The sequence below is a fragment of the Peromyscus eremicus genome, unplaced genomic scaffold (genome assembly GCF_949786415.1).
Source record: "Peromyscus eremicus unplaced genomic scaffold, PerEre_H2_v1 PerEre#2#chr22_unloc_1, whole genome shotgun sequence".
NCBI classification, from domain to species: Eukaryota; Metazoa; Chordata; class Mammalia; order Rodentia; family Cricetidae; genus Peromyscus; species Peromyscus eremicus.
This window is the reverse complement of record NW_026734286.1, coordinates 10,719,495-10,737,472: the sequence shown is the minus strand read 5'-3', so window position 1 is coordinate 10,737,472 and position 17,978 is coordinate 10,719,495. Positions and strand designations below refer to the sequence as shown.

Genomic DNA, 17,978 nt, shown 5'->3' with positions numbered 1-17,978 from the left:
CCCAAGCCACTGGCTGGAGGACGGCCCGAGCAGGGGCTCCAGCCGAGGGTGGGCTCGAATGCATTGCAGTGTGCAGTTGAGGAGGAGGCCGGCGGCCGCGGGCCTGGGCACGGAGCTGGCCTGCCGCCCTGAGCTGCAGGGACCAGAGTGGGAACCCAGACTCCCAAACCACGGCCCTCAGCCCCAACAGCTGTCCATCGGGGCCAGGCCCATCTGCCCCCAACACTGAGGGATTGTCTTGACAGGCCCAGACCACGGCCCGACCACCTCCCCAGTGCCTTGGGACGGTGGTCACACTTGTCACTGCGGACACACGGCGGCCCCTTCCATGATGACCAGGGAGGGCCGGGAGGTGGCCTGGGTGGAGAAGGGCCTAGGTGTAGAAGATGACTTCGGGGATCTGCCCGTCCTCCACCGAGGTACCGTTGTTGTTCCCCGCCGCGTAACAGAAGGTGAAGCAGGTCTTAGCCCCCGTGGTGGGCGACTCGTGGGTCACCTTGCGCAGGCCTTTGGTGCCATAGTGGGAGTCCGGGCCCTGGGGGGAGCGGGGCACAGTGAGGTCAGGGAGCCAGCCCCCAAGACTGCGGGGGAAGAGGGGCGCCCGCAGCCGCGGGGACGGGGGAGGGGCCCACCTTGAGTGTGGCGCAGGCGGTGTAGTTGACATTGGGCAGGACCTCCACGGGCTCCTTGAACATGACGCGGAAGGTACTGGCCGAGCCGTCACAGCTGAACCCGGTGTCGTTCTGGCCGAGGACCGTGTTGCTGTCCGTGTGGATGATCTGGGGACAGAGGCTGCTCAGCAGGCAGGACCGGAGGGTCCCGGTGGGGGCGTGGCCCCCGGGTGGGCGTGGCCCCGGGGTGGGCGTGGCCCCGGGGTGGGCGTGGCTAGAGGCTCTACCGGGAGGAGAGTGATGTGGACGGGGCGGGGGCTCAGGGCTTGCTGTGGGGTCCGGAAGGCCGGCGGCGGGGTGGAACGGGGTGGAACGGGGTGGAAGGCGCGGGCTGGGGGCTTACCTGGATGTTCACTTGATAGTCAGTGGGCCCGTGGATGGATCCGTAGAGCCCAAACCCCACCACAAAGATGCGCTTGTTGACGGAGAACCTGCCGGAGGAATTGAGTGGCGGGCGGGTCAACGCCCTGGGCCGGGGAGCATCCGGACCGGCCATGGGAGAGCCCACGGCCCGAGCTGGAGGGCACACTGCCCCCTCGGGACCCCGCCCACTGGGGCAGGCCCCACCTGATCCGGTCGCTGGTGCCACTGTAGCCCCAGCGGCTCTCCACCTGCTGGAACCGGTTAATGCTGCACTCCTTGCCCCGCAGACAGCACCGGGGCCTGTCGATGAACTCCACGCGCGGCTTGGGGTTGACAGTGAAGTGCAGGAACAGGCTCACCACCTCGCGGTCCACCAGGATGCCGGACTGCGCCGGGCCTGCGGGCAGAGGGCGGGCTGACTCAGGCCTGCTGGGACCCGGTGTCCTGCCTCACAGGCCGGGCTTGCAGCCCGCGCTGGCCCCGCCGTCTGCGCACAGCGTCACCTCCCAGCCGCGCTTCACCAAGTGCAGCGTCCAGAAGCCACGCCAGGCCCTGCATGCCAGGCGACTCATCTACCAACTGGGCCCCAGCCCAAAGCTGAATCTGGGGTGGCTGACAGGACACGACCCCATGACTGGAAGCCCCAGGGTCCGGGCCACGTCCTCGAGTCACAGCCCGACAGAGGGGGGCTGGAGGGGGGCTGGAGGGGGGCTGGAGGGGGGCTGGAGGGGGCTGGAGGGGGCTGGAGGGGCAGTAGCAGCCATGCAAGCCCGTTACCTGCGGCAAACTCCTCGATGGTCATCAGGGGGAACCGGATGAGGCCCAGGGCCTTGCCGAGTGCCTTCCGCTTGTTCTCAGGCGTCACCTGAAGCTGCTGTCGCTGACACTCAGCTTCAGACCAGCGCACTACGGCATTGAAGAGCCGAACCTCGCGGATGCCCAGAGTGTCCCGCTCCAGCACTGCCACCAGCGTGTCTGTGGCAGAGAGAGGCTGTGAGCCCCGGTGCCCTGTAAGGGGCCACGTGGGCTATGTGTAGACCCGCCCCATATAGGAACCACCTCATAGCCAGGGCTTGGCGACTGTGGCCCTCTGTTCATGTTTAGCAATAAAGTTTTATTAACACACAGCCCTCCCTAAGCACTGCCTTCCTTCCTTCCACACAGTCTCATGTAGTCTGGATTGGCCCTGAAATTACTATGTAGCTGAGGCTAGCCTTGAACCCCTGGCCCTCCTGTCCCCACCTCTTGCGTGCTGGGGTGACAGGCCGGCAAGTGCTAGGGAAGAAATCTACTACCTCAGCTGAGGCCCAGCCCGCTTACCTTCTGAGACAGAGTCTCATTGTACAGCCTAGGCACATCTGGAACTTACAGCAATCCTTCTGCCTCAGCCTCCTGAGAGCTGAGTTCATAGGCGTGCATCCCACACACACACCCCCGCGACTATTTCCTCTGGCTCTGACCCCCGGACCCTCCCAAGGCATCTGCAGATGACCCTGGAGGGGCTGGGCAGTCTCCCTACGCAGGGATAACATTGACCAAGTTCCTGCACACAGGCCACGCCCGGCTACCCAGCCCCTGTGTGTCTGTTCCACCCAGGCCCGTCACGTCACCCAGGAGGTGGGTATGCTGTCTTCTTCCAATCAGTGTCCCAGCCCAGCACGGTCCTGGAACTGAAGACCTGCCGGCCCTGACTCACCCAGATCGATGTCGGTGAAGCCCTCGGCGGCGATGGCATCGGCCGTGTTCTTGTCTATGCTCTCCAGGCACAAGCTGGCCAGCTGCGGCTCATCGAAGAGCCGGGCCTAGAGACGGGAAGGTCGGGACCGTCACAGCAGGCCACGCCCGCACACTGTGCACCCCGTGGATACACAAAATGAAAGCTGAAGCGGAGGAGCGGGTGCGCTGGTGAACACCTGTCACCCGAGAGCGACCTCAGGCTGGGACAGAAGGGTCAGGAGTGCAGAGCAGGCTATCCCAGGCTACGGAGCCAGGCTATCCCAGAGGAGAAAGACACGAAAGAAGCCAGGAGGTGGTGGCGCACACCTTTAATCCTAGCACTGGGGAGGCAGAGGCGGGCGGATCTCCGTTAATTCAGACCAGCCTGGTCTATGTAGTGAGTTCCAGGCACATTGAGACCTCATCTCCAAAAACAAAAACAACACCCCCCATCAAAAACAAAACACCTACAAAAAAGAAAGTGGGCAGCGGCTGAGGGCGCCTGGCTTCACTGGTGGTGCACAGGCACCACACGCAGACCCCAGCAGCACCGCGCCCCACGTGAGCACACCCACCTGCGTGAGCAGCATGAAGGCATTGTCAGCCCGCAGGTGCTTCTTCAGGAACTCCACGCAGTGCGCCTCCAGGGCAGGCACCGCGTACTTCTTGGCGGTGTAGAGCGTGGTCATCACCGTCTCAGGCCCGATCTGCACTTCATCGGAGTACAGGAACCTGAGCAGGAGACACGGACCGGCTCTGAGAAGGCCAAGTGACCACAACCACCCGAGCCGGCCAATCACCGCATCTCCTGACCTAGGGACATCATCGCTCAGGAAGACCAGGCTGTCACCGTGAGATGTCCATGCACAGGTCACCTGGGACGCAGCTCCCAGCGGGGCCCGAGACCCTGTGGCCAAGCTTCGGCGATCATGGGTAGATGACAGAAAACCACGCTGACCTCAGGCACCGGCCAGGGAGGGCAGTATGAGTGCTCGCACACACTGATGTGTGGGCACAGTGTCCACCTAGCAGACCCGAGGCCACGGGTCCCATCCCAGACCACAGAGCAGCCGTGGCCTGCCCATTCCTGGGGACAGGCTGTTTCAAAACTGTAACAAAACTAAAAGCCTTCCTTTAAAAGATTAAAAAAAGAATTATGTTCATGTGAGCCATGTGAGCGGGGCCCTCAAGAGGCCGCCTGGAGCTGGCAACTACCTGACCGGGCTTCTGAGGGTGCCATCTTTCCAGCCCCTAAAACATTCTGGAAAGTTGTCCTTTCTCCGGTGTGTTCTAGAACGCCCTGCTGGACGGTGGGCCCTGCAGCTCTGTGCAGGGATCTGTCTCCTGCCTTTTCTCACTCCACCCCACACCCTAGCACCCCACCACGGTCAGAAGCATCTGGAAACTCACTTGAGCAGGGCGAGGAAGGCGGAGGGTTCCACGTCGGGCAGCTCGATCTCGGTGGAGGTGGTAGCCATCCCGCCATTGAACATGGCGTCAAAGACAGCGCTGCCCACGGCCAGCACAAACCTGAGCCAGGAGAGAGGGTGCCTGTCCGTGAGTCCGGCTGGCCCAGGCCAGGCTGAGTCCCGCCACACCTGCCTGCAGAGACTCCTCCAGGCCTCAGATCCTTCTAGAAGGAAGGACCTGGAAGGGGTAGGCTGTAGAGGGGAAGCATGAGGGCAGTACCACATTCCTTTATGCGTATGCTCACTCACTCTTCCTCCCACACATCCCCTCATTCATTCCTTCATTCATTCCTTCCTCCCCCATTCCCTCAATTCTCCAGACCTCGGTAACAGGCACGGGAACCTGACCCTCACAAGGGAAAGCAGACCAGACCCCGGAGGGGGGGGGGAGGAGGGACGACTCCTCGGTCAGGTACCTCAGGCTCGGGGAGTGTGTTAGTGCTCGGGGAACAGCAGGGCCAGGGGAGAGCCTTAGGAAGCTGTGGGGGAGGGAGGGAGAAGCAAAGAGGTCATGGACTGCCAGGACCGCTCCAGCTGGTGCCGCGTGGGTGGCCAGGGCAGGATGGAGGGCATGGTGGCCAGGCTCAAGATCTGTAGTGACTTGGCTTGGAACACAGCTCATGTTCTGGGTGGAGACAAGGACCCGGGGCCCCACAGTGACAAGGTGGCTCTGAGCAGACTCGCCGGACACCTCTGGACAGCTACACAGGTCCACGTACCCTGAGTAGGCCAGAGCCAGCAGCCACAAGAGAACCTCTGCTAAGGCTGGACAAGGACCCACCGCCCCTGGCGGGGCACCCTCACCGGCCCTGCAATCACGAAGCTCCCTCCTGCCCAGAGTCTGGCCACTGTTGGCTGTCACTCGGTCAGACCAGACACCACCATTCTCCAGGGAGCGACCAAGTGCGCCCAGAGCCTCCCGGACACCGGCCCTCCCCAGTGGAACGAACAAAGACGAATCAAAGAGGAGGAAAACAGGAGCAGGTCTGTGAGACAGGGCTGACAAAGCACGACGGGAGCTCAGGGCAACCTGGGTAACTCAGTAAGACCTTGTCTCAAAAATTAAAAAGGGAGACTAACGGCTCAGGGTGGAGCCCCGCCCAGAATCCCCAGGGAGGGGAGGGGGCGTGGTCAGGGTGGAGCCCCGCCCAGAATCCCCAGGGAGGGGAGGGGGCGTGGTCAGGGTGGAGCCCCACCTAGAATCCCCAGTGAGGGGCTGGGGGCGTGGTCAGGGTGGAGCCCCGCCCAGAATCCCCCAGTGAGGGGCTGGGGGCGTGGTCAGGGTGGAGCCCCGCCTAGAATCCTCCAGTGAGGGGCTGGGGGCGTGGTCAGGGTGGAGCCCCCGCCCAGAATCCCCCCCCGTGAGGGGATGGGGGCGTGGTCAGGGTGGAGCCCCGCCTACAAACCCCAGTGAGGGGCTGGGGGCGGGGTCAGGGTGGAGCCCCGCCTAGAATCCCCCCCCCCGTGAGGGGCTGGGGGCGTGGTCAGGGTGGAGCCCCGCCTAGAATCCCCCGGTGAGGGGCTGGGCGTTGCTCAGCAACACAGCATCCACCTAGCATTCCTATGGACTTCACCGCCATCACTTTAAAATCGGAGTGGAGAAGGCTGAGGAAGAACTGAGGCCAACACTGGAGCCTGGCGGAGGTCAGAAAGGACCCTCGGGGCCTCAGAGAGCGCAGCTGCCCAGACCAGGGTCTCAGTCACGGCCCTGCAGCCTTCAGCTCCTGTCCCCGTCCTGGTCCGGGTGGAGGCGGGAAAACTCCTCACAGCACAGCGGCTCGCAGGCCAGGGCCCGCGCAGCAGGAATCTTCTGTTTAAGCACCATCCTGTGTCCCCACAGGGGAGCCTCCACCGACCACGCAAAAGCAAAATCAGAAACTCAGGCACCGGGACACCCGCGCGGACGCTCACACCCGGCGCGGACGCTCACACCCTCACACCCAGCGCGGACGCTCACACCCGGCGCGGACGCTCACACCCTCACACCCGGCGCGGATGCTCACACCCGGCGCGGACGCTCACACCCTCACACCCGGCGCGGACGCTCACACCCTCACACCCGGCGCGGACGCTCACACCCTCACACCCGGCGCGGACGCTCACACCCTCACACCCGGCGCGGACACTCACACCCTCACACCCGGCGCGGACACTCACACCCTCACACCCAGCGCGGACGCTCACACCCTCACACCCGGCGCGGATGCTCACACCCGGCGCGGACGCTCACACCCTCACACCCGGCGCGGACGCTCACACCCTCACACCCGGCGCGGACGCTCACACCCTCACACCCGGCGCGGACGCTCACACCCTCACACCCAGCGCGGACGCTCACACCCGGCGCGGATGCTCACACCCGGCGGACGCTCACACCCGACGCGGACGCTCACACCCTCACACCCGGCGCGGACGCTCACACCCTCACACCCAGCGCGGACGCTCACACCCGGCGCGGACGCTCACACCCAGCGCGGACGCTCACACCCGGCGCGGACGCTCACACCCGGCGCGGACGCTCACACCCTCACACCCAGCGCGGACGCTCACACCCGGCGCGGATGCTCACACCCGGCGCGGACACTCACACCCTCACACCCGACGCGGACGCTCACACCCTCACACCCAGCGCGGACGCTCACACCCGGCGCGGACGCTCACACCCTCACACCCAGCGCGGACGCTCACACCCGGCGCGGATGCTCACACCCGGCGCGGACACTCACACCCTCACACCCGACGCGGACGCTCACACCCTCACACCCAGCGCGGACGCTCACACCCGGCGCGGATGCTCACACCCGGCGCGGACGCTCACACCCGGCGCGGACGCTCACACCCTCACACCCGGCGCGGACGCTCACACCCGGCGCGGACGCTCACACCCGGCGCGGACGCTCACACCCTCACACCCGGCGCGGACGCTCACACCCAGCGCGGACGCTCACACCCGGCGCGGACGCTCACACCCGACGCGGACGCTCACACCCTCACACCCGGCGCGGACGCTCACACCCAGCGCGGACGCTCACACCCTCACACCCGGCGCGGATGCTCACACCCGGCGCGGACGCTCACACCCTCACACCCGACGCGGACGCTCACACCCTCACACCCGGCGCGGACGCTCACACCCTCACACCCGACGCGGACGCTCACACCCTCACACCCGGCGCGGACGCTCACACCCTCACACCCGGCGCGGACGCTCACACCCTCACACCCGGCGCGGATGCTCACACCCGGCGCGGACGCTCACACCCTCACACCCGGCGCGGACGCTCACACCCTCACACCCGGCGCGGATGCTCACACCCGGCGCGGACGCTCACACCCTCACACCCAGCGCGGACGCTCACACCCTCACACCCGGCGCGGACGCTCACACCCTCACACCCGGCGCGGACGCTCACACCCTCACACCCGGCGCGGACGCTCACACCCGGCGCGGACGCTCACACCCGGCGCGGACGCTCACACCCGGCGCGGACGCTCACACCCTCACACCCGGCGCGGACGCTCACACCCTCACACCCGGCGCGGACGCTCACACCCTCACACCCGGCGCGGACGCTCACACCCTCACACCCGGCGCGGACGCTCACACCCTCACACCCGGCGCGGACGCTCACACCCGGCGCGGACGCTCACACCCGGCGCGGACGCTCACACCCTCACACCCGGCGCGGATGCTCACACCCGGCGCGGACGCTCACACCCGGCGCGGACGCTCACACCCTCACACCCGGCGCGGACGCTCACACCCTCACACCCGGCGCGGACGCTCACACCCGGCGCGGACGCTCACACCCTCACACCCGGCGCGGATGCTCACACCCGGCGCGGACGCTCACACCCTCACACCCGGCGCGGATGCTCACACCCGGCGCGGACGCTCACACCCTCACACCCGGCGCGGATGCTCACACCCGGCGCGGACGCTCACACCCTCACACCCGGCGCGGACGCTCACACCCGGCGCGGAAGCTCACACCCGGGGCGGACGCTCACACCCGGCGCGGAAGCTCACACCCTCACACCCGGCGCGGACGCTCACACCCTCACACCCGGCGCGGACGCTCACACCCTCACACCCGGCGCGGACGCTCACACCCGGCGCGGACGCTCACACCCAGCGCGGACGCTCACACCCGGCGCGGATGCTCACACCCTCACACCCGGCGCGGACGCTCACACCCTCACACCCGGCGCGGAAGCTCACACCCGGGGCGGACGCTCACACCCGGCCCTGACTCAGGCGGCGACACGGACGACCCATCCCAGGGACGCTGCTGGTCCCCACCGCCACTCTGCAGCTCTCCGAGGGAGGCAGGAACACACACGTGCGCCGGAACACACTCGGACGTGCCGGCAGCAAAAGCCCATAAGGCATCGAGTGTGATCAGACACACGGCGGTGCTCCCTCTACACACCTCGAAGCCGTGAACAGGAACAAGGCGACACGTGTCCCGCACGGGGTGGCGGACGGGACGGGGCGCAGGCCGGGCTCGGGAAGCCGGCCTGTCGGACGGGGGTCCGTGGGCGCCGTCGGGGCGACCGCGCTTGGGTGCAATTAAAACGGAGACCGGGGCTGCAGAGACGCCGGCGGTTAAGACCAGAAGCCACCGCTGCAAAGAGCCCAAGTTCGGCTCCCAGCACCCGGGTGGGTGCTCACAGCCAGCAAGGGACCCGACTCTGCGGACAGGTACACATGTGAGTACACACACACACACACACACACACACACACACACACGTGTACCAACACACACAGGCACACACACACGAACACGTGTACAAACACACACGCGCATTTGTGCATGAACACGTGCGTGTTCATGCACACGTATAAACACACATGCATATGAACACACGCATGAACACATAACACACACACGAACACGCATGTGCACACACAATTAAAACAAATCTTTTGCTGCTGTATGTTTGTTTCAGATGGGGTCTTACCGCATCGCCTGGGCTAGCCTTGAACGTCCTCCTGCCTCAGCCCTGAGCCTGCAGCACTACACACAACACACGGCCAGGAGCCCTGCAGAAGGGACCCGCTCACTGTGACCTCCGACGCCCTTGGCCAGGAGCAGAGCGATTCCCAGTGTGCACAGGGCAGCTGACGGACAGAAAAGACCGAGAGCTGGAGCTGGGAGGGAGTCCACGGGTGAAGAGGGCGTGAGTTCCAATCCTATCGCACATGTAAAAAGCCAGGTATGGGCAAGGAATCGCACGCCTTTGATCCCAGCACTCGGAGGCAGAGGCAGGCGGGTCTCTGTGGGTCCAGGCCAGCCTGGGCTACAGAGTGAGACTCTGTCTCGAGAAAACAAAAATGTTTTCCTTTAGACAAAACTTATGCAGCTCGGGCTAAACTCAAACCCGACATCCCCAACTGAGCTTCCTGAGAGTTAAAATGACAGGTGTAGAAAATGGAGGGAATGTATTCTTTATTTTTAAAAAGTCTCACTGCTGAGTTCGAGGCCAGCCTGGGCTATAGAGCAAGTTCCAGGACAGCCAGGGCTGCACAGAGAAACCCTGTCTGGAAAACCAAACCAAAAACCTGGTTAGCTAGGAATTTGCTACATAGACCAGGCTGGCCTAGAACTCACAGAGATCCTCCTGCCTCTGCCTTCTAAGTGCTGGGACAAAAGGCGTGCGCCACCACACTCAACTATGAAGAGAATTTTTATTTACTTATTTATTTTTAATTTTTTGAGACATGGTTTCTCTGTGTAGCCCTGGCTGTCCTGGAACTCACTCTGTAGACCAGGCTGGCCTCGAACTCACAGATCCGCCCGTCTCTGCCTCCGAGTGCTGGGATTAAAGGTGTACGCCACAGCCACCCGGTGATGAATGAATTTTAGGAGAATACAATAAACAACATTTTCACAACTTACATGAATGGACTGCTAAGAAAGATAAATAGGTCGGGTGGGTCTGGAGGGACGGCTCAGGGGTTAGGAGCTCCCGCAGGGAACCCGGGTTCAATTCCCAGCACCCACATGGCAGCTCACAACTGTCTGTAACTCCAGTTCCAGGGACCCTGGTACCCTCACACTGACATGCATTCAGGCGAAACACCAGTGTGCATAAAACAAATAAATAAAATATTAAGTTAGTAAATAAGCAGGCCGGGCATGGAGACACACCTATCATCCCAGGAGCCTGAGGCTGGAGAACTGCAGTGAGCTGGAGGAAAGCCTGAGCTACACAGCGAGACGCAGTCTCAAAAGAACAACCCAAAGCAAAAGCACACAAAGGCCACGGGATGTGGGCTGGCTTAGGCTCGCGGCCCTGAGCTCCATCGTCAGCGGGGCCGGAAAGGACCAGAGACACACACACACTAAAGCAGGACAGCCTGTCCACAGCGTGAAGTCGCCCACGGGAGGAGGGCAGCAGACGCTTCGGAGGATCCACGCACCCCGAGGACAAGCGTCCTAGGCAGAGGTTCTGCCCACTGGTCCCCAAGCCGATCCCGGTGGCTTCAGAAGCCCCGTGCAAGCTGGTGTGAAATCTGTGGACAGCCCCTCTGTAACCACCAAAGGAGCAGGGCATAGAGGCCCAGGCCTGGCATCCCAGCACTTAGGAGGTCAAGGCTGGAGGACCGCAACCATTTCAGGACAGCCTGGGCTACTGTGGAGTTCCAGGCCAGCCTGTCTGAAAAACAACAAGAAACATGAGGACAGGCACTCGAATGCTGGGACCCAGGCCCAGTGCTCACTAGCACAGACTGAGCCCTGGTCCCATCCTCAGCACGACACAAACCGGGAATGGTACAGCAGTCTATCATCCCAGCTGGGGCGGTGGGAGAAGGATAAGGAGTTCAAGGTCAGCCTTGGCTACATGAGACCCTGTCAAAACAAAAACAAGGGACTGGAGAGATGGCTGAGTGGTTAGTGCACTGGCTGCTCTTCCAGAGGACCCGGGTTCAGTTCCGAGCACCCACACATCTGCTCACAACCAGCTGTGACTCCAGTTCCAGGGGATCTAACACCCTCTTTTGGTCTCCAGGAGCATTATATACACATGGTTCACAGACATACATGCAGGCAAACATCTGTACACACAAAAATAAATGATAAAGCGAGGCGGTGGTGGCACACGCTTTTCATCCCAGCGCTCGGGAGGCAGAGGCAGGCAATTTCTGTGAGTTCGAGGCCAGCCTGGTCTACAGAGTGAGTTCCAGGACAGCCAGGGCTACACAGAGAAACCCTGTCTTGAAAAACAAAAACAAAACGAAAACAACAAAAAACCTAAATGCACACACGTACGTACACACACACACACACACACACACACACACACACACACACACACAGAGGCGGCACTCAACCTTGAAGCTCCTCCTGCCTATGGCTACAGCCAAGTTGAACAGTTGCTATGGAGCCAATATAGCTGGCCAAAACATTTCTTTTTTCCTGACTGGGACTTGAACGCAGGGTTCTGCACATGCTGGGTAAGTGCTCTACCACGTGTTACGGCCAACACCAGCTGAAAGCCCTTGACGTCTGGCCCTTTCAATGCATTGCTGGCCGGGTCAACGCTGGGCATCTACCATGACACTCTACTGAGACAGGGTCTCTCACTGAACCCCAAACTCACCAATTCCAGGCTCTAGCTAGCCAGGCTGCTCCAAGGATCCCCTAACTTCACAGCTGTCTGTCTGGCTTTTATGTGGATGCAAACACTTTATCCACTGAACTTTCTCCCCAATTCCTGCTTTATTTGGTAGATAAGGTCTCAGGTAGCTATCGGGGACTATGGGGGTCCAGCCCCTCAATAGTCTCCTCCCAGGGTCTGGGAAGAATCTACAACCAGCTGATAATTAATCTTTGATGAAAAGAAATTAATCAGGGGGGCTGGAGAGGTGGAGCACTGACTGATCTTCCAGAGGTCCTGAGTTCAATTCCCAGCACCCACATGGTGGCTCACAACCATCTGTAATGAGATCTGGTGCCCTCTGTGTACATAATAAATAAACAAACAAATCTTAAAAAAAAAAAAAAAGAAATGAGTCTATGTACACGAAATTCCTTAGTCCACACACCTTATTATTCTGTCACTTCTCCCTCCAGAAGCTTATACTCTGCTCTCAGTTTTAGCTCCTTTCTTGCCTGATTTCTCTTTACATTTATCTGCTGTCCCCCCCAGGTTCTATCTTAATTCCTTCATCTAGTTCTGTCCCTTCTAGGTTCTCATCTATCTAGTTCTTTCCCCTATCAGCTCCTCTCCCGTCTCCTTCTCTCTCATCTGGGTCTTCCTCATCTTCCATCTCGTTCCTCTAGTACTGTCTTCTAGCCCTTCGGTCTAGTTCTTCCCCATCTCTGTTCCTCTCAGTTCTTACCCATCTAGTTCTTCTGTCCTCTTTTCTCTTCTCCATCCTCAGCTCTCCACGTCCTACCTAAGTCTCCCCGGAATGCAGTTATATCAAGGCCCTGGTCAAGCCAGGCTTTCTTTTACAATTCAAAATGGGAGTGGTAAAGAGGAGCTCAACTGAGTGCTAATGACCGGTTAGTATATCAAAAAGGAGATCTGTGTGCTCAGTTCACATTCCTAGAAGTGGTTAGGTAAGAAGTTAGGGGTCTATTAGTAAGGCTGTATAAGAAAGGAGGGTCCAAGCCGAACTGTGTAAAGCTATTACTTAACATCCACCTGACCTAGGCGGTTTGGACTGTCATCACTGTTAGTCCTTGAAAGTGGCCAAGGGAGACATCTGATTCCAGAGAAAGCCTTTCCTGAGGCTGTTCTCCAAATGCCTGGAATGTGTATGTCCAGAGAGTGATCAGTCCACACTGTTAGCCCTTCTTAGGAAAAAGTCAATTGGGAAAACTATGAAGGCATACATGATTTTCACAACAGAAGACAGCTGATATATAACAAGCCAAGTAACACCAAAAACTCCTTGGGATTTGGCTTCCTCTGGAGGAATTCCCTGATCTCTCCAGGTAGTGACTTTGCCATAACCAGCTGAGTTCCTATGATATATTCCTGCAGCCTGCAGCAGGTAGCCCAGGCTGGCCTAAAACTTACTATGTAGCCAAAGATGACCTTGAGCTCCTGATCCTCCTGCCTCACCCCAGAGTGCTGAGGAACAGGCATGCACCACTCAGCTGGCCACTCTGCTCCTCTGGGTGGCCTTAGGTGTCACACAGCTTTCCTCTAATGCCAGTCCAGGTGCCCAAACAGAACCCCAGCCAGCATGAGACCCTGGTGTTCCTCCAGGCCGACAGATTTCCTGGACATTCCTTGTCACTTGTGGCCTTCCCGGAGGCTTTCCAGGTACTGCCTCTGATCTCAGTCAGCTTTCCCTCACTACAGCAGTCTATCTGTTCTGTGGTCCCAGAGTGGCCAGAAACCATAGGAACTCAGGTTCAGGGTACACTTCAGTGGAGCGTTTGTCTACTATACACAGAGCCCAGGATTCTTCCTCAGGACCCCAAAATGAAGAAAGGAACAAAATGGTACAGGGTCCTGAAGGCCACATTCTGGAACCCAGGTCTGCGCAGGCCATGTAAGGCGCCTGGGAGGTCCTCCTACCTCTCCCAGGTTGGGAGGGGCTGCTCTTTAGTCTTTCCCCTTACCATGAAGTTACGGGCACATGAATACAAGTGCCTTCAGACAGCCGGGCAGTGGTGGCGCACGCCTTTAATCCCAGCACTGGGAGGCAGAGGCAGGCAGATCTCTGTGAGTTCGAGGCCAGCCTGGACTACAGAGTGAGTTCCAGAAAAGGCGCAAAGCTACACAGAGAAACCCCGTCTCAAAAAAAAAAAAAAAAAAAAAACAAGTGCCTTCAGACATCAGAGCCTTCAGAACCCCAGGAACTAGAGCCAGAAGCTGTTTCCAGGCACAAAGGTGGCCCCCGGGAAGTGAGCCCACCGGTCCTCGGCAAGAGCACGTGTACTCTAAAGCGCTGAGCCATCTTTCCGATCTCCTTCACTTTTTCAGTGCTGGACAATGAACCAGGGTAGGCAGGTGTGCTGAAACCCAGCCCCTCCTTGGCGGAGTCCAGGGAGACAGCTAGCTGCTCCTGAGCAACACCCCCAGACCTCAACGTACCCGTTTTTCCTTTCTGATCATTCTTTTTGCTTTTTCTTTGTCTTTTTTCTTTCTTTCTTTCTTTTTTTTTTTAGGCAGACTCTCACTAAGTAGCCCTGGCTGTTCTGGAACTTGATGTTGACTTTGGATTCAGAGAGATCCACCTGCCTCTGCTTCCCAAGTGCTGGGACTAAAGGGGAGCACCACCACACCCGGCTCTTTTTACTTTTTCTGACAGAATCTCTCAGGTTGCCAGAGTAGATCTGGAATTTGCAGTCCTCCTGCCTCAGGCAAGAGGTAGCTGGGCTCACGGCCTGCATCACCACACATACTGCTTTCTTACCCTATATTGTCAGCCAACCCTAAGCACATGGTTGGTGGGTGGAGTCAGGCCCAGGGATGCCGCCGCTGGCAGATCACATATCCCCTCCCCCAGCAACAGTGGACTCCAGAGTCTCTGTCAAACCATGAGGGACTGTTACAAGCACAATATGGAGTCACCACACCCCAGCAGCCCCAGATGGGGTTATCCGAGTCTGGTACGCAGGTATGGGAACTGAAGCCCAGAGAGCTCACGATGAAGAGGCCTTTCTGATACTGTTGTTCAACAAGTCAGACCACCGACCTCAGCCACCTGCCACGGGCCACTAAGAAACCCTGAAAGCCCCCACTGCCCACCTACCACCTGCCAAGCCCCCTCAGTCTCTGCAAGCTCCATGGAAGAATCAGCACCCCTCAGTCTTCCTGCTGCCCTTGGTGTGGTTCCCACACACTCAAGTCCTCTGGCCTCTGGGCGACCCCCAGCACTCCGAACAGCAAGAGATCGCTTCTCTCCTTCCCCCGGGTCTGGACACCCACTTCTACGTTCTCCAAGCCAACCAACTGTCTATCATATGTACTCAGACGTGCCCAGGATGGCAGCGCATATTACTTCTCGAACATGAAGTCCTGACCACTCCCAAGAGCTCGGCGGGGCCGTGGGATAAGATGTCTCTGGTGAGGTCTGGGGGACCGGCTCAGACAGGCTGGGAACCCAGGGCTGAAGGAAGAACCAGGGGCGCAAGAGCAAAACTAGGGGTACACAGGGAAGCACGGCAGGTTTCTCGGGGAAACACACGGGGTGTGAAGGTGGCGGGATAAGGAAGGGGTGGGGGTGGGTCACGGGTAGGCATGGGATGGGGGGTCCTAGAATTGGACAAGCTGGAGTGGTGAGAGTGGCTGGGGGATCCAGGAACCAGGAAGGGCCCTGGATGGTCAGGAGCAGGGCCTGAGGACCAGGTTCAAAGAAGCAGGATTCAATCCAGGAGTCTAGGGGTGCAGGTTCCCCATGTTCGGGAACTGGACTGTGATGGAGGAGTATCTGAGAACCAGGTTCAGGCGAAGTGGCAGGAATGCCAAGGTACAAAGCCTGAGGCTCTAGATTCAGGGTCTTAGGTGGCACAAGGTCTGGGTGGGGTGGAGAGTCTGAGGTACGTGGTCCTGGGTGGATTGCGGGTTCTTGGGGTGCAGGGTTCCAGGCTACAAGGTCCGGGGTGCAGAATCTAGGGATAAAGGATGTGGGTGCAGTCCGGTGTCTTGAGATTAGGGGTGGGTTGCAGGGTCCAAGGTTTGACTGCAGGGTTTGGGGTGCAGGACCCAGGATGCAGGGTCTGGGTCGGGGTGCAGGGTCTGAGGTGCACATCCGAGGTAGGAGTTCAAGGTCTCGGTGCAGGGTTCTGGGTGTTGGTTCATAGGATGCAGGGTCCAGGTGAGGTGCAGAATCCGGGAGGGGAACAGGACGGGAGGGTGCAGGGCCTGGGTAGGCTACAGGGTGTGGAGTGCAGGGTCAAGGTGGCGTGCAGGGTTTGTGATGCACGGTCTTGGGTAGGGTGCAGGGTTCCGGGGTGCTGGTTCCTGGGGTGCAGGGTCCGGGTGGGGTTCAGGGTCCAGGGGTGCAGGGTCTGGGGTTGCAGGGTCCGGGCGCGTCCCGGCGTCCCACCTGTGCGCGGGGACGCGCTGCGAGCTGAGCCCCTTGCCCACCAGGAAGTGCACGTCGCACAGCACCTCGTTGTTGAAGAGGAAGGCGAAGCGCTCCTGCACCGTGGGTTTGGTGGCCTGCCAGTTGTACACGGGCTCGCGCAGCAGCGCGCCCGGGCCCGCGTCGTCGCGCTCGTCGCCCACGGCCTGCGCGTCCGGCACGGGCCCGGGCGGCGGGGATGGAGGGGGCGGCGGCCCCGGGGCGCAGGCGGCGGCGTTGCCGGGGGCCGCAGCGGCGTTGGCGCTGGGCCCCAGGCCGCCCGCGCCAGGCCCGACCCCCGGCGGGCACGACGCGCGCCCGCTGCCGCCCGCCGCCATCTTGTCGCTGCGGCGCGGGGGCGGGGCCACGGAGGGCGGGGTCATCGGGGGCGGGGCCGCCGGGAGGCGGGACCTGAGAAGAGCGAGGGGAGGAGGCGAGGGCTGAGGGGCGGGGCTCGGGGAAGGCGGGGCCTGAGAGGAGCCACGGGAGGAGGGGGAGCGGGAGAAGCGGATGGGCAGGCAGAGAGGAGGGAGAAAGGGCGAGGCTAGGAAGGGGTGGGGCATGCAGAGGGGGCTGGGGAGGAGGGGAGGAGGAGGGGCGTGAAGCGAGCCAGGGAGGAGGGAAAGGAGGAGGGACTCAGGGAAAGGGGAGGGAGGGTGCAGGGGGGGGATGGATCCCCGGGCAGAGAAGAGGAAACGGGAGGGGTTGGATGAGAGGGTGAGGTAATACAGGGAGGAGCGCGGACAGGAGGAGGGGAGGGGGGCGAGGCTGTGGAGGTGCAGGCCCCGGATTGGAGCAAGGGCAGGGGTGGGAAGGGGAGGCAGGAGAGGCGTGCAGAGGCATGAAAGGCGGAAGGGGAAGGGGGTGGGGGGAAGGGGGAGGGGCAGAGGTGAGAGGCAGGGTAGGGGGTCTGAAGAAGAGAAATGGAGGGAGAGAGGGAGGGACGAGGTGAGTCCAGAGGGGAGGGGAGGAAGGGGAGGGGCCTGGGGGTAATGGACAGGTACAGAAGGGCTGGTGGAGGAGGGAGGAATGGTAGAGGGTAAGAAGGCAGGGAGGAGGGGGGAAGAGGTGGAGGGGCGGGGTTTGTATGAGCAAGCCGGGCGAGGGGCGGGGCAGCAGGGAAGAGGGCGGGGCCGCAGGGAAGTGGGCGGGGCCGCAGGGAAGTGGGTCTGCCCTGGAAGGGGTGGAGGGAAGGGGGGTGATGAAGAGGTGGGTGGGGAAGCTGGGGCAGGGGAGCTGAGGATGAGCCTCGACCCCACCCACACACCGGCTCCTGAGCCCCGAGACGACCCAGCTCATGCCCAGGCTGTGGGAGATCAGAGCCCAGAAACTGACTGCGATCCCAGAAAGGGAGACGAGGGAAAGAGGTGGGGTGAGGTAGGAAGAAGAGCAGGGGGAGGGGGGACAGGGGAGCCGGTGTGGTGACGCGGAGAGTGGGGCCTGGGAGATGGGAAGGGGCGGGGCAGCTGGACGGAGTGTAAGGGACCCGGGCCCTGCTCCCCCGGGCCCAGAGCCTCCCAGACCCAGATTGTGAAGCCTGGGCCCCTGTGAGGGCAACACTCCCCAGACTGTAAGTCCGGCTCCCATGTTCCGGTTCTCATCTCCAGACCCCAACCTCTAAACCCCAGGGCCAGTTTGCCTGCCTGCCCAATGGAGTGGGCCTCACAGCCTAGAAAGGGAGACTGAGGCTCGCTTTAATCCCAGCACTGGAGAGGCAGAG

The 17,978-nt window shown here is 61.2% G+C and overlaps 1 protein-coding gene across 1 annotated transcript; it reads right to left on the bottom strand.

Annotated features, from left to right (window-relative positions):
- Positions 1-348: 348 nt before the first annotated feature.
- Positions 349-16,596, bottom strand: Btbd2 (BTB domain containing 2). Its single transcript, XM_059252145.1, has 9 exons — positions 16,241-16,596; positions 4,161-4,280; positions 3,326-3,482; positions 2,731-2,836; positions 1,812-2,009; positions 1,239-1,449; positions 1,015-1,102; positions 633-779; positions 349-535 (listed from the first exon to the last, which is right to left on the bottom strand). Exons 1-9 carry the CDS (start codon positions 16,594-16,596, stop codon positions 374-376), a joined length of 1,545 nt encoding a protein of 514 aa, XP_059108128.1. The 3' UTR covers positions 349-373.
- Positions 16,597-17,978: the final 1,382 nt, after the last annotated feature.

Excerpts from the sequence above, each read along its gene's own strand:
- Btbd2 (XM_059252145.1), bottom strand. The coding sequence starts at position 16,596 with ATGGCGGCGGGCGGCAGCGGGCGCGCGTCGTGCCCGCCGGGGGTCGGG. Across the intron at positions 1,450-1,811 it reads CATCGAGGAGTTTGCCGCAG|CCCGCCCTCTGCCCGCAGGC; the intron begins GTAACGGGCTTG and ends GGCCTGAGTCAG. Across the intron at positions 536-632 it reads CCGCCTGCGCCACACTCAAG|GGCCCGGACTCCCACTATGG; the intron begins GTGGGCCCCTCC and ends CGCTCCCCCCAG.